The 15851-nt window shown below is 36.7% G+C and overlaps 1 protein-coding gene across 2 annotated transcripts in view; it reads right to left on the bottom strand.

The window, feature by feature from the left end:
- Window positions 1–15851, bottom strand: part of LOC136866217 (acetylcholinesterase) — a 95413-nt gene that overhangs the window by 35366 nt on the left and 44196 nt on the right. For both annotated transcript variants that reach the window (XM_067142998.2, XM_067142997.2), the window contains exons 7-8: window positions 3505–3670; window positions 895–987 (exon numbers count right to left, since the gene is read on the bottom strand). In XM_067142998.2, the coding sequence (XP_066999099.2) occupies window positions 895–987; window positions 3505–3670 (259 nt within the window). The remainder of the gene's footprint in view (window positions 1–894; window positions 988–3504; window positions 3671–15851) is intronic.

Raw genomic sequence — 15851 nt, 5'->3', positions numbered from 1 at the left:
TGTGCTCACATTTTTCACTGTAACCATCAAGCTGGCAAGGAGAACAATGTTATCAGCAAATCTTATAATAATTTTGCAACACCATGTTCTGCAAGTACCTGCCACCAAGGGCTACCATACCCGGGGGCAAGGTGGGGTCGCGTCTCCTCTCTAGCTCTCGGGGAAAGGCAAAAATCCATTTTAGTCACGTGTTTTCCTTTCAAGAAAGTGACTTACAAGTCAGTATTAAAAAGTGGTAGTACCGTCCCCCACCAACAGGCAGGGGATACCGTGGATTATTCTACTGCAGAATAGAAATCGCCTTTTATCTTCCAAAATATTAAAATTGCTATGTACCCCCAGGTCTGGGGCCCCTCTAGAAGCTGTCATATGGGTGCCCATGTCTGCCACATAATCTCCCAGGGAACACTGTTGAAAGCCTTTGTATAGTCAAGGAAGAAAATGAGAACAGGAACACAAAACTCTTTCGATATTTTTATTATTTGATAGATGTTGAAATTCTTTTCCCTGAGTTCCTTTGCATTCCATGAAACCTGCTTGTTCTACAGATATGTGAGGTAATGTGTAAGTCTTAAAATGCTAATTTATAGTATACAACATTATATTACTGGCACGAGATTTTTTTTGCTATTTGCTTTTACGTCACACCAACACAGACAGGTCTTATGGCGACGATGGGACAGGAAAGGCCTAGGAATGGAAAGGAAACAGCCGTGGCCTTAATTAAGGTACAGCCCCAGCATTTGCCTTGTGTGAAAATGGGAAACCATGGAAAATCATCTTCAAGGCTGCCGACAGTGGGGTTTGAAGCCACTATCTCCCGGATGCGAGCTCACAGCTGGGCATGAGATATTAGTTGTGATATGATTAAGGTATTAGTCACCTGACACTTACCAGTATAAGACAGGAGAACATCTGGAATATTGTACTTCAGTTCTGTAAAGCTGTCAGTCAAGTTGTTGCCCTTTAGGTAGTACTGGTAAAGAACTGGAAGAATAAACAAGTATGTGAACATGCAGAGCATAACTTATCCCTCTTATGGTATGTGAAAAGAAAAGAAAAAAAAAAGCAGCTATGGCTCATCTGCTGTCCACATTTTCCTTGCAATGAAGCATCTATTTATTGTATACAGTAGTTTGACATATTGTGAATTCAGTGTTGTGTTGATTTCTGTAATAACGGTTCTCACGTGGAACATTATTTCTGGTCATATGGAGAGCAAAGTCAGTATGAGCCAAGTTTGCTTCACGTTAAAGAACGGTATGAGGAGCTATTTAATGAGGCACCAAATAACAGAACAGTATTAACTGTCATTGATAAGTTTCATCTTATTTAATTAATTAATTAATTAATTAATTAATTAATTAATTAATTTATTTATTTATTTATTTCCAGGGACATATTTGGCTTGCCTGGTACAAGTCTTGAAGTTTATGTCCATCAACACAGGTTGATGATGATGATGATATAGGGAGAGAGTGAAACCCAGTGTTGCCACATAGTCTGTTCCTTTCAAATAACACCAAGGAGTCTGCTCAAGGCTTTACATACCCATCCGATGGACGAATCATCATCAACTGCAACATATGCCCTCACTCCATATGAACAATGCAAAGAGGTTTTGGAATTAATTTCAGGCTTTTGGCCAATTAGAAATTGTGTACCACCACCTCTCCTACCCCATTGGCCAACATTCTGATGGTGATTTTTTTTTTTTTTTTCCACCAATGAGACTTGAACTGACTGTCAGACCTTATAGACTTGATGCACTATTTTCATCATATGGTATCATTCCTATGTCAGTGGGAAAAGAGGCAAGGAGGTACCAAGAAATAATTCAATAAATGTGCTAGTGCTGTACAAGCTATGAGCTACTTATAAGAGAAAAAAAGATGAAGAGCTTAATTTGTTATAGATTTCTCTTTCTCCTAGATAATTCTCTCATCTGATAATTATCATTTAAGAACATTTTTTTCTGTTTTATCTATTCTCTGGCTTCAAGCTTTACTACCTCTTACAGTGCAATGTACTATTTTGCAGAATAGTTTATCATTCATTAACAGAAGAGATACACTTTGGTAAAGAACAATGGAACTATGAGCTCCAGCAACCTCAGAGTGACTTAAGAAAAGAGTGAAGCTCATGTTGTCTCACAACTACATGTAGAGAAATCAGTTGCTACAAGAATGAGCTTCAGTACCGTTCTACAAGCTCATCCAATTATCTGATGACCAGGCAGCCCATCCACACTACACAGGAGTTAGTGGTAGCGACACTAGAACGACAGTCTAAGAAATTCTAATGCACTCATTCTCATGACGTAAGGTGATGGTGGAACTGAACAATATTTTTTGCACATTTCTGGCATCTGACTATGAAATTATTCATTACACATTTTAATTCTCTTTGATAATTTAAATGTATCTGTTGGCATATGTTATCTTTCAGTTTGTCTAAAGTGTAAACTTTATCCTATAATGCTCTTCAGAGATAATAATCACAAGGGGTTAGATCAGGGAACTAATTCCATCATTAAAGACATTTTATATTGCCTGCTAGGAATCATTGGTTGTATGAGCCTTTACAGAGTCCTGCTGAAAAAATATATGAAACTACATTCCATCTCAGTTAATTCAGCAGAAAAAAGGCTTGCAGAATATTTTGTATGTATTATCCTCCACTATCAGTCATTTCTTAAAAAGGAAATAGGCCTATTCTGTGACTTTTCACAGTGCACCAAGTGGCTATTTGGTGAAGGGGTTCCTTATTGAGCAAATGAAGATTGTGGCTCTCCAGAGTCAACAGTTTTGTGAATGAAGATATCAACATAAGATGAACCAAGCCTCATCTGAAAATAGCATGAGATAAGCATCAATGACTTTGTCATGCATTTGATTCAAAAATTAATTCACAAAATCTAATCCTACATACAAGACCACTCAGTTTAAGTTCAGCCACCACAGTAACTTTAAAAGGCTTCAAATTCAATTGAAATTTGGATGATATATATTCATTAATAGATCCTGGTGATTATATGATGCATTTCTGTCCAGTTGGTTGCTGTATGTAACAGACTGTCAACAGTCAGTAGCCCTGTCCATTGCTTTATGCTGTGTAGCCATGATTTTCTTCTCTTTCCTCTTCCTCTTTTGCCTTCAACTTTCCCTTCTATAATCAATCATAGAAGGTAATGTTTAAAATTCTGCAAAATGTGTTCTAGGTATGCAGTCTTTCTCCCTCTAAGTGTAGCTATCAGTTCTCAATCTCTGTTCACATGTTTCAGGATTTCATTAGTTACTCTTGCTTGTCACAGTATTTTTAACATATCCTTCAATGTCTGCATTTCAAAGGCCTTGACTTTTTTCATTTTTAGCATCCATCTCTCAACATCATACAGCAGAATAGATCAGATGTAACAATTCACAAAATGTATCCTAATACATTATTGAGATTTAATGGGGAGTCTTTTGTATGTAATTTTAAAGCAAAAACTAATTTACTTACCATCTTCCAAGAACTGGCCTTCATGTTTGACAACACTCATTATCATTGGGCGACCTTTGAAGTCTGGTTTGCTCATTGTTTCCAAAGGCATTTCGGTGAGGAAGAGTCCATCGACCATCGGGTTGCTTCCACCCATTCCACTACGTGCCTGAGTCCTTTCAGCAGACTGTGAAATGTGAACACTTTTACTGTTATCTACGTTTGTTTAAAAACAATAGTAGAAGTAATCTGTTTGTTAAAGGGGTTAGAGCTCAATGCTGTGTATGGTTGGTCAAGAAATGTCAACTTGTGACATTTAATTAAGTAGCTCTCTGCCTGATAGGTGCAGTTGATATCACAAATAAATATCTGATACAAATTAACTCTGTACAAAATCCTGGTTTAAATAAGTAATATGCAACAACAACAACAACAACAATCAGGTATTTTTTCTTTATAAATATAAGTTTAGCTGAAGTCTACCATCTCATTTCATAATACAAGAAAATTGAAATATGCCAGACCTTCAAAGCTCTTATTCTTTTACTTTAGACAAATATATATTATACTGTACACATGAAATGGGAATTTAGAAAAAAAAAAAAAAAAAAAAAAACATTAGTGCAAAAGTGAAAAAAATCAAAGTGCCTTAATTTTCACAATAGGTTCCAAATTGGATTCATCAAACTAGGGTAGCCTGGCTCAATATGACCACTATCTGCTGCCAGGACCTCATGCCTGCACCACCTGCATTTGTCAAAATGTTACCATGCAAGGTAACAAAGGCCTGTTTGAGAACAGTGCCAACCAGCCATGCTGCTAAGCACTGTTGTCAGATTTACTTTGATTACTGGAGCATACACAGTAATATGCATCTTACTATTCCTATATTTTAACCCATGCCTTCATGCAAGTCTAACAGCTGTGGTTCCCATGTCGCTCTTGGTCTTTGTCCTTGGTGTCACTTTCTCCTAACTGTAATTTGAAGTGGCTGTTGTCATCTGCAAGATCCTGATCTTTATATTGTCCTTCTAACTGAACCATTTTTTGCAAACCTTTCCTGCATAAATTTAAAGCTGGGTTGTTGTTTGAGTCATCAGTCCATAGACTGGTTTGATGCAGCCCTCCATGCCACCCTATCCTGTGCTAACTTTTTCATTTCTACGTAACTATTGCATCCTACATCTGCTCTAATCTGCTTGTCATATTCATACCTTGGTCTACCCCTACCATTCTTACCACCTACACTTCCTTCAAAAACCAACTGAACAAGTCCTGGGTGTCTTAAGATGTGTCCTATCATTCTATCTCTTCTTCTCGTCAAATTTAGCAAAATCGATCTCCTCTCACCAATTCGATTCAGTATCTCTTCATTCGTGATTCGATCTATCCATCTCACCTTCAGCATTCTTCTGTAACACCACATTTCAAAAGCTTCTATTCTCTTTCTTTCTGAGTTAGCTATCGTCCATGTTTCACTTCCATACAATGCTACGCTCCATACAAAAGTCTTCAAAAACATCTTTCTAATTCCGATATCAATGTTTGAAGTGAGAAAATTTCTTTTCTTAAGAAAGCTCTTCCTTGCTTGTGCTAGTCTGCATTTTATGTCTTCCTTACTTCTGCCATCGTTAGTTATTTTACTACCCAAGTAACAATATTCATCTACTTCCTTTAAGACTTCATTTCCTAATCTAATATTTTCTACACCACCTGCCTTCGTTTGACTGCACTCCATTACTTTTGTTTTGGACTTATTTATTTTCATCTTGTACTCCTTACCCAAGACTTCATCCATACCATTCAGCAACTTCTCGAGATCTTCTGCAGTCTCAGATAAAATAACAATATCATCAGCAAATCTCAAGGTTTTGATTTCCTCTCCTTGGACTGTGATTCCCTTTCCAAATTTCTCTTTGATTTCCTTTACTGTCTGTTCTATGTAAACATTCAAAAGGAGAGGGGACAAACTGCAGCCTTGCCTCACTCCTTTCTGCATTGCTGCTTCTTTTTCAAAGCCCTCGATTCTTATCACTGCAGACTGATTTTCATACAGATTGTAGATAATTCTTCGTTCTCGGTGTCTGATCCCTATCCTCTTCAGAATCATAAATAGCTTGGTCCAATCAACATTACGAATGCCTTTTCTAGATCTACAAATGCCATGTACGTGGGCTTGTCCTTCTTGATTCGATCCTCTAAGATCAGACGTAAAGTCAGGATTGCTTCACATGTTCCTACGTTTCTTCTGAAGCCAAATTGATCTTCTCCCACTCAGCTTCAACTTGTTTTTCCATTCGTCTGCAAATAATACGTGTTAAAATTTTGCAGGCATGAGATACTAAACTAATGGTGCGGTAGTTTTCACACCTGTCAGCACCGGCTTTCTTGGGAATAGGTATAACAACATTCTGCCGAAAATCGGATGGGACTTCTCCTGTCTCATACATCTTGCACACTAAATGGAATAACCTTGCCATGCTGGTTTCTCCTAAGGCAGTCAGTAATTCAGAGGGAATGTCATCAATTCCAGGTGCCTTGTTCCTATTTAGGTCACTCACAGCTCTGTCAAACTCTGACCTCAAAATTGGGTCTCCCATTTCATCAGCATCAACAGCCTCTTCATGTTCCAGAACCAAATTATCTACATCTTTACCTTGATACAACTGTTGGATATGCTCCTGCCACCTTTCTGCTTTGTCTTCTTTCCCTAGAAGTGGCTTTCCATCTGAGCTCTTAATATTGATACACCTAGATTTCCTTTCTCCAAAGGTTTCCTTGATTTTCCTGTATGCAGCATCTACCTTTCCCAGGACCATACAGCCTTAGACATCCTTGCACTTCTCCTTCAGCCATTCTTCCTTAGCTACCTTGCACTTTCTATCCACTTGATTCTTTAATTGCCTGTATTCTTTTCTGCCCTCTTCATTTCTATCAATCTTGTATTTTCGTCGTTCATCAATCAGGTCTAGTATCTCCTGGGTTATCCACTGATTCTTAGTTGATCTTTTCTTCCTTACTAACATTTCTTCAGCAGCCCTACTGACTTCATTTTTCATGACTCTCCACTCTTCCTCTATAGTGTTTCCTTCAGCCTTTTCATTTAGTCCTTGTGCAACATGTTCCTTGAAACAATCCCTCACACTCTTTTCTTTCAAATTGTCTAGATCCCATCTTTTTGCATTCTTTCCTTTCTTCAATTTCTTCAACTTCAGATGGCATTTCATGACCAACAAGTTGTGGTCAGAGTCCACGTCTGCTCCTGGGAAAGTTTTGCAATCCAACACCTGGTTTCTGAATCTCTGCCTAATCATAATGAAGTCTATTTGATACCTTCCAGTTTCTCCAGGTCTCATCCACGTATACAGCCACCGTTTGTGGTGTTTGAACCAAGTATTGGCAAGGACTAAATTATGATCAGTGCAGAATTCAATCAGCTGACTTCCTCTTTCGTTCCTTTGTCCCAATCCAAATTCTCCTACTGTACTACCTTCTCTTCCTTGGCCTACCACTGCATTCCAGTCTCCCATCACAATTAGATTCTCGTCACCTTTTACATATTGTATTAAATCTTCTATCTCCTCATATATTCTCTCGATTTTTTCATCATCCACTGAACTAGTAGGCATATAGACCTGCACTATTGTGGTGGGCATTGGTTTGGTGTCTATCTTGACGACAATAATTCTTTCACTATGCTGGTCGTAGTAGCTTACCCGCTGCCCTATTTTCTTATTCATTATTAAACCAACTCCTGCATTTCCCCTGTTTGATTTTGTGTTGATAATTCGGTAGTCGCCTGACCAAAAATCTTGTTCTTCCTGCCAACGTACTTCACTTATACCAACTATATCTAACTTTAGACTATCCATCTCCCTTTTCAGATTCTCTAACCTACCACAATGATAAAAATTGAATAATTGAAAAAGAGGTTTTTCAATTTTTCAATTATTCAATTTTAACGTTAATACTTTCAATACAGAACAATGAAATTTTTATCTTTAAACTACCACAACGATTCAAACTTCTAACATTCCATGCTCTGACTTGCAGAATGTCAGTATCCATCTTCCTGATGATCGCCCCCTCTCGTGTAGTCCCCACCCGGAGATCCGAATGGGGGACTAGTTTACCTCCGGAATATTTTACCCGGGAGGAAGCCATCATCAGTACATCATTCATACAGAGAGAGCTGCATGTCCTCGGGAGTTAGTTACGGCTGTAGTTTCCCGTTGCTTTCAGCCGTGTAGCAGTATCAACACAGCTAAACCATGTTGAGTATTATTACAAGACTGTATCAGTCAATCATCTAGACTGCCGCCCTTGCAACTACCGAAAGGCTGCTACCCCCCTTTCGATGAACCATTCGTTAGTCTGGTCTCTCAACAGATACCCATCCGATATGGTTGCACCTGCGGCTCGGCTATCTGCATCATTGGGACAGCCTCCCCACCGCGGCAAGGTCACATGGTTCGCAGAGGAGGAAATTTAAAGCTATCGATAACTAATTAATTTTGAATTATGTGAAAGCCCAATTAAACATGATTTGATTTGCTGCCTAATTCAGATTGAACATGGTACAAAGTACGTCTCCAAAAAAAATTAAGTTTTTAAAATTGTAGTAACGAACTACATAGAAGGATTCTGTGTTACAATGTATGAAGGTTACCAATTTCTCACTGAACAGAATTTCAAGGGTTGACTGGATGGTTCTTTTTAGAAACTGCATGACTGCCTATTACATAAATAACCAGACACGAAAATTAAGACGACCTTCCCCCATTCCCTTCAACAACTTAAACTTGTTTGCCAGCACCTGCACTTACAAAACAAGTAACAATGTTGGCTTTTAGCTTTTGTCAGACAATCTTAGTTAAGTCTTGAGTTCAGTGCAGCTGCTGAGATGTCACAAAGAAAGGAACGTGTACTCTGTGAAGAATAAATTGAACATAGTCAATCATATGAATAATGGAATGTTGAATGTGTTGTATTTCAGGTACAGTGTCTTTCATAAAATTGTTTTCTCTTGTAGCCTACTATTTTTTCACATTCTTCTGTCACCCTATAGGTGATTTTACATTTACCACAGTTAAGCTATAACTGTACTGTATTTGCTTTCTTAATAATTTGCACAAGCACCACCTAAACTCGAACCTTTAAATTATGTTTATTTTTTATAAAACAAAGCATATCATCTTCTCTGGTTGACATAGTAGGAACCTAAACTGTTAGTCTAGAATGGTAACTTGCATTATTGAGCATGACAGCACATTTCCTAGGAGGCAGATTTGATATGAATGCATTTTGGAACAAATACAATTTAGGCAAAGTAGGACATGACTTCATTTAGACTACAAAATTGAATAAAAATACAATGATACGTAAAGTAGGCAAGTTCTACATTTACTCACAGTTCTGATAATTGTATTTGGACAACCCTTTAACAAGCATTTTCAGATTATTATCTTTCAATATTGTGTGGAACATAAATTTGCTGGATTTTTCTCCATAATTGACAAGAACTTGCAATATAGGGAAAAGAATTTTAACAGAAAGCATATTTTATCGTCACTCCACTCTAAGTTGATGATGATCATTAAACCACAATGATAGCTAATAAATCAAAACTCTATGATAAATCCACAATTGTGAAACCATTTCATTTCTACTAGGTATATCAGTGGTAACTACCTTTTCTTTTTTTTTTGGTAATAAGTAATGGATTTTAGTCGATGTGAATGAATGAATATTTTTGAAAGTTGAATGGAACCTAAATTAGGACTTATTAGCAGAGAAGTAGGACAGTAGAAAAGGTGCCTTGCAAAGTATGAATGTTCCATCTAAAGTAGGATGGTTGGTCACCCTATCCCTATCTACTATGTTACCTGTGGAACTGTCACTTTTCTGAATCTATTCTTTCCCTATCTAAAGTTTTAGACACCCCCTGCACAATCTTGCAAACAATTTTCCTGCTAATTCTCACATCCTTCCACAAGATTCTTTGTGACTGCTTGTTCAATGTCCATGACTATTTGCCATTTTTGGAACTTCCTTCCCCTACATAGTTTTCTGCACAACAAATTTTGGACCCCCACTACTGCTCTTCACTGACATAGTTTTCAGCAATCTCATTATTATCTGCAAATTGTTGTCATCACTAATATCACTGTTTGTCATTTTATCAAAGTTTCCTCATTGCAGTAAAACATAACCCATTTTCAAGAACTGAATGACAGTGACTTAGGTGGAATATTACACAAATGCTGGTATCAATATAACAGATCATATAGGAGCTGAAATGAAAATAACTTTACAAAATGGGTCAAACTAGGAGATTTCCCTTTTGTTTGACCCTTGATTTATGCCATCAACAATCATAACTGGGAATTTAAAATGGAGGCAGTACTTGTTCTGAAATACTGTATTTATAAAATATGTGTTTATGGACTGCTGAAGTCCTAAAAGTTTACTGGAAACTGGAACATGTTCCAGACCATTCCAGCTGAGAAAATGCCCTGATAATAATAATATTTGTAACAGTAAGGAATAAAGTATCTTTCACAAAACTAAAACTCCTAAACTACAAGGAGTCAGGAGGTACAGCCTGTACCAAAAATTCTAATTTATGTGAATAATGTAAGATCAATTCTTGATTTCTTAAAAAGTCATTAGTATTACAGTACTCTATTTTGGGTGTAAAATGTTCACCGTGCTCATAGATGATTGCCGCCATTGACATATGGCCATCATATTACTGAATAAATCACTGTGTACACTTATTCATTCAAAATGGGTATAAGGATAAGATACAGCTTATTGAACTTGCTTAGATTTAACATCAAAAACAGAATGCTTAGAAATCTCTAAAATCAAGTTTTGTTACTGATACAAGGGATTATTTTCTTCAGCCTGCTTCCATAGCCAGAGCTACTGCCCCACAGTATGCTAGCCAGGTTTAGTGGTACTGTACAAGGACTTCAGTATCTCCTGAATAGTTAAGAAATAATCCTGCATTTATTAAAAAGTCAACAAAATTAATTTTAGTCTATATAAAAGATATGAGCCTCTGTGGCTCAGACGGTAGTGCATCGGTCTCTCACTGCTGGATACCGTGGTTCAAATCCCGGTGACTCCATGTGAGATTTGTGCTGGACAAAGCGGAGGCGGGACAGGTTTTTCTCCGGTACTTCGGTTTTCCCTGTCATCTTTCATTCCAGCAACACTCTCCATTATCATTTCATAGCATTTATCACTCATTAATAAATCATCTTGGGAGTGGCGACCCCATTGTAATAATAGCCTATATATGTTTCATTCATTACATCCCTGACCCGGTCAATGACTGGAAAACAGGTTGTAGGTTTTCATTTTCTTAAAAGATATACTGCATGTGGTAATGAATATTAACCAAGCACGTACTGGAGAGCAGTGATAAGAGTACAGAGAGCTGTAAATCAAGTAGGATGTCATAAAAATGTTAGCATTAAAGCATAGAAGTGTTGTAGATAAAGGAAGAGAATTAAGTAATTTAATAGATATATATTTATTGGATATTGTATTAGGGGTTGAATCATGGCTGAGAAGTGATATATGGATGTAGAAAATTCTTTTATGGAACTGGAGTGTGTATTGTAGAGACAGGATAGGAACGGTAGGAAGAAGAGTATTCCTAGTCATGAAAGAAGAATTTATAAGCTACGAGAAAATTAAGGATGAAAAACATAAAATTTTAGGTTTAAGGCTAAAGATAATTGGTAACTTGATGTTTTTGGGACGTACAGTCCTGGAAAGGGTGGCGGTGACACTGGTGCAGAATTATTTAATAAGATAATTGGCTATGTGGAAAATGACACAGAAAGGAATGTGATTGTTGCGAGTGACCTTAAATTACCAAATTTTAACAGGGAAGGTAATGCGAATGACAGGAAACATGACCAACAAGTGGTAAACATTTTAATCTGGGAAGGACGGCAGAATCAGAAAGTGATGGAACCAACGAGTAAGAAGTATATTCTGGACGTGGTGCTAGTAAAACAGATGAGCTCTATAGAGAAACAGAAGTGATCTCATGTTTTTGTTATAATTAAATGCAATAGAAAGGAAGGTTATAAAATTAGGATTATTAAGCAGTACCATATGGTTGACAAGACAGGCATAAGGGAGTTTTGAAAAGAAATTATGATTGGTGAAAAATGGTAAATAAAAATGTAAACATTCTATGGGGTAGGTTTAATGCAGTTGTTGAGGAATGTGAAAACAGGTATGTACTTTTAATGGTGGAAAGGAATTGTAAATACTTGCTATATTATTGCGGAGAAATAAAGAGACTAAGAAGGAAGTGCAAGTTGGAAAGAAATAGTTAGGAATGATTGTAAAAGAGAGGAGAAATTGAAAGAACTCACTAGGAAATAGAGTCTATAGAAGAAGGTAGCTAAGGATAACATAATAGCAAGCATAATTGGCAGTCGTATTCATTTTAGTGAAAAATGGAAGTGTATCTATATGCATTTCAAGAAGGTAATTCCAGGAATCATTAATGAAAAAGGAGAGTGTATATGTTAGAATTTACAGAAGACTGAAGTATTTAGTCAGCAGTATGCAAAGGTTGTTGGTTAGAAGGAATAAAGTCTAGGTAGAGGAGATGACTCCACTAATGAAGAACCATATTGAAATTTACTTATGATAACAAAGATACAAAAGTTGAAAACCAGAAAAACAGCTGGGATTGCTAATATTTCTGGTGATATATTAAAGGCAATGGGTTGGGATATAGTACCATATCTGAAGTACTTACTTGCTTAATTTTTGCATGAGGAGCTATACCAGTGAATAGAGAGTTGATATGGTAGCCCCTGTGTAAAGAGGAAAGGGTGATAAATATAAAGCTGATAATTATAGGCCAGTCAGCTTGACGTGTTGCATGTAAGCTTTGGGAAAGTATTCTTTCTGATTATATTACACATGTTTGCAAAATTACAAACTGATTTGATAGAAGGCAATTAGGGTTTAGGAAAAGTAATTCCACTGAAGCTCAGCTTGTAGGATTCCAGCCAGACATAGTAGATATTTTAGATTCCAGATGTCAAATGGACTGTATCGCTGTTGACCTTTATCCAAGGATTTTGAAATTCAAATTCAGATCACATATCAATTAAGGTTAAGGCACATTGGGCAGCACATGGCTATACTGTGAGCATGCAGTATGAGGCAAAGAGTTCTGTCATTTGTTTAAAAATGGAGAAAAGCAACTTTTTTCACTATAATTATTATAAAAGATATTTACAAGTTTGACACATTTTTGAAATAAATGTTATAGTTGCTGGATAAGATGATAATATTTCTGTGTTTATTAAAAGTGATTATTTAAATTTGAAATAATGCCATCTGTGTGTCATATTTAATAGTTTGTTCTTGTTTATATATTATATGTGATTTGCATTCATTTACAGTACCGTATAACATGCACTTATATGTTCATGAATTTTTTAAACATTGCATAAAAATTAATTTGTTAACACTTTTTATCAGTAACAGACATGAAAGTAGCAAGAATGATTGCTGGTACAAACAGGTGGGAACAGTGACAGGAGGGTTTTCAGAATGAGGAAATAAAGGCTAAGTTAAGAATGAACTCGATGGATGAAGCTGTACGCACAAACCGGCTTCAGTGGTGGGCTCATATGAGATGAATGGAGGAGGATAGATTACCTAGGAGAATAATGGACTCTGTTGTGGAGGGTAAGAGAAGTAGAGGGAGACCAAAATGATGAATGTTAGGCTTAGTTTCTAATGATTTAAAGATAAGAGGTATAGAACTAAATGAAGCCACAACACTAGTTGCAAACAGAGTATTGTGGCGACATTTAGTAAATTCACAGAGGCTTGCCAGACTGAACGATAAAAGGCATAACGGTCTATAATGATGTGCGTGCATGTGTGTGTGTTTTATTTTCTAACATTATCATCAACTGCCAATCAAGTATTAGGCCAGGTGGCCTGTTACGGTCTCAATCCATCTTTTAGCTGGGCATCCAATAAATCATGTCCCACTAGGTTGGTTTTGTACTATCTCTTTTGGAACTTGTTCTCTAGGCATTCTGTTGATGTAGTCTCGTCAGTTTTTCCTGTATGTTCCCATGTATTTTAATAGAAGTTCTAATTTTAGTTCTTTTATCACATCTATATTCCTTTTATGATCCCATTGTGTATATCCTGCCGTGCACCTCATAAATTTCTTCTCAGCAGCTGTGATCCTGGTTTCTTCTTGTCTCCCGATTTCCCATGCTTCGCTTCCATATGCAAGAATTGGTTTAGCTAGTAATTTGTAGACTCAAAGTTTTGTGTCTCTCTGTACTAATGATGGCTTCATTATTGAGTACAAGCGAGAATTGGTTTAGCTAGTGATTTGTAGACTCATAGTCTTGTGTCTCTCTGTACTAATGATGGCTTCATTATTGAGTACAAGCGAGAATTGGTTTCGCTAGTGATTTCTAGACTCGTAGTCTTGTGTCTCTCTGTACTAACAATGGCTTCATTATTGAGTACACTGTACCTATGTATTTGTTGAACTTCACTATCTTATTAGAAGTGTCCACATCATTGTCGAATGACAAGGAGTAGCTGAGGTAATTGAAGGTTTTGACTCTTTCTAACAGTTTGTTGTTGAGATCTTACTCAGAATTGGTACTTTACCCTTGAAAGCAAGTATTTTAGTTTTTTCTGTAGATATTTCCATGTCATATTAAGTGGCTGTTCTACTGAGATGATGTATTGAGCATTGTAAGTCATCCTCTGTGCTGGCAAATAGTACTTGGTCATCAGCATACAGAAGCGTGTTTAATTTCGGGTGTCTGTTGATTGTGATACTACTGTGGGGAAGATGTCTCCAAGCTTTCATAAGGGCATTCATGCACATGATAAAAAGCAGTGGGGAGAGGCCGCAACCTTGCTGTACTCCTCTATTGATTGGTTTCCATGGTGAAATTGTACCATTAACCCTGACTGCTATCAAGTTATTTTCATATAAGTTTGATAATGCTTCAATCAGTTATTGTGGTACTTCATCATTATGTAGGATATTAATTGTGCTCTGTTTACTATGTCAAAGGCTTTTTTTGTAGTCCATGAATGTTGAGAGAAAAGTAACCATCTTACTTTCTGAAAACCATTCTGTTCTGCACAAATCAGGGTTGAGTAGTGTGTATATAGCTTACTTTTTATGACATTTTCAAATATCTTATAGCCTGAGTTAAGGAGGCTTATTCCTTTATAATTTTCATAACTTTTCAGGTCACCTTTCTTATGAATGGGTATTACAAGTACTCTGTGCCAGTTCGTAGGAGTATTTCCACCTTGCCAAATTCTGTTTAAAAACCAGAGGAGCCTACAATTAAAACTATTCTCAGCATATTTTTATAATTCTAGATTCAGAACGTCTTCTCCTGGGGGTTTATTTTGTTTCAGTTGCCTGAGTATTGTGTGTGATTTGTCTGATATAATGTCGTCTGTAGTTTTATACTCTGATGTTTTGTGAGACGTCCATAGGTCGTGGGAAAACTGGAGCCATATGTTCTGTGAAACAGGATTTATTCTAACATTTTCTGTGGTGTCATTTTCCAAGTGCTTTAGGATTTTGTATGTTTGTGGTTGTGACCTATAGAGGTCTGCTTCTAGGCAAACTACAAATTCATTCCATGAGGTTTTTTGTATTTTTATGACTTCATGCTTGTTACTGGCCCTTCTACAATGGTATTCAATTTTTTCTTCTAATCTTTTAGTAGATAGATTGTAGTAACTTTTTCTTGATTTCTCATTTCTTTCGCATTCCCAGGCTTTCAAAGGCAGCTTGCTTTAATATGGCTTGTAGATTCTTCCACTCAGTTTATATATCTTCATCTTCTGTGATCGATGCAAAAATTTCTTGTTACAGCCATTTAATTCTTGGATCTCAAAAGAAACGTTTTTGAAGCTAGTGTCTTCTTTCTTAGAGAGTCTTTTTGTCTTCGACCATGTAGGGTTATATCATATCTTGCTTATTACTAGAAAGTGATCTGTTTCCTGTTCTGGACCTCAAAAACTCTAACATCTAACATCAGCTTTAAAGCTTTCTCATTACATATGATATACTGTAATTGATTATGGATCTCAGTCCTCTTGCAGACCAAGTGTATTTGTGACTGTCTTTATGTTGAAATTTTGTATTCGTAATTCTTAATTTGTTAGTTCCATTTCTCATCTTAATGCTTTCTCCTAATTTTCCAACGCAGTTATCAACTGGTGTATTACCAATTCTCACATTGACATCACCCATTAAAATTAACAATTCAGTTTTGTTGATCTTATCGATTATTTTCTGAAGATCTTTATAG

Source organism: Anabrus simplex, chromosome 3 (assembly GCF_040414725.1).
Source record: "Anabrus simplex isolate iqAnaSimp1 chromosome 3, ASM4041472v1, whole genome shotgun sequence".
Classification (NCBI taxonomy): domain Eukaryota; kingdom Metazoa; phylum Arthropoda; class Insecta; order Orthoptera; family Tettigoniidae; genus Anabrus; species Anabrus simplex.
Note: the sequence above shows the minus strand (reverse complement) of the source record. Positions and strands in the feature narration are given on the sequence as shown.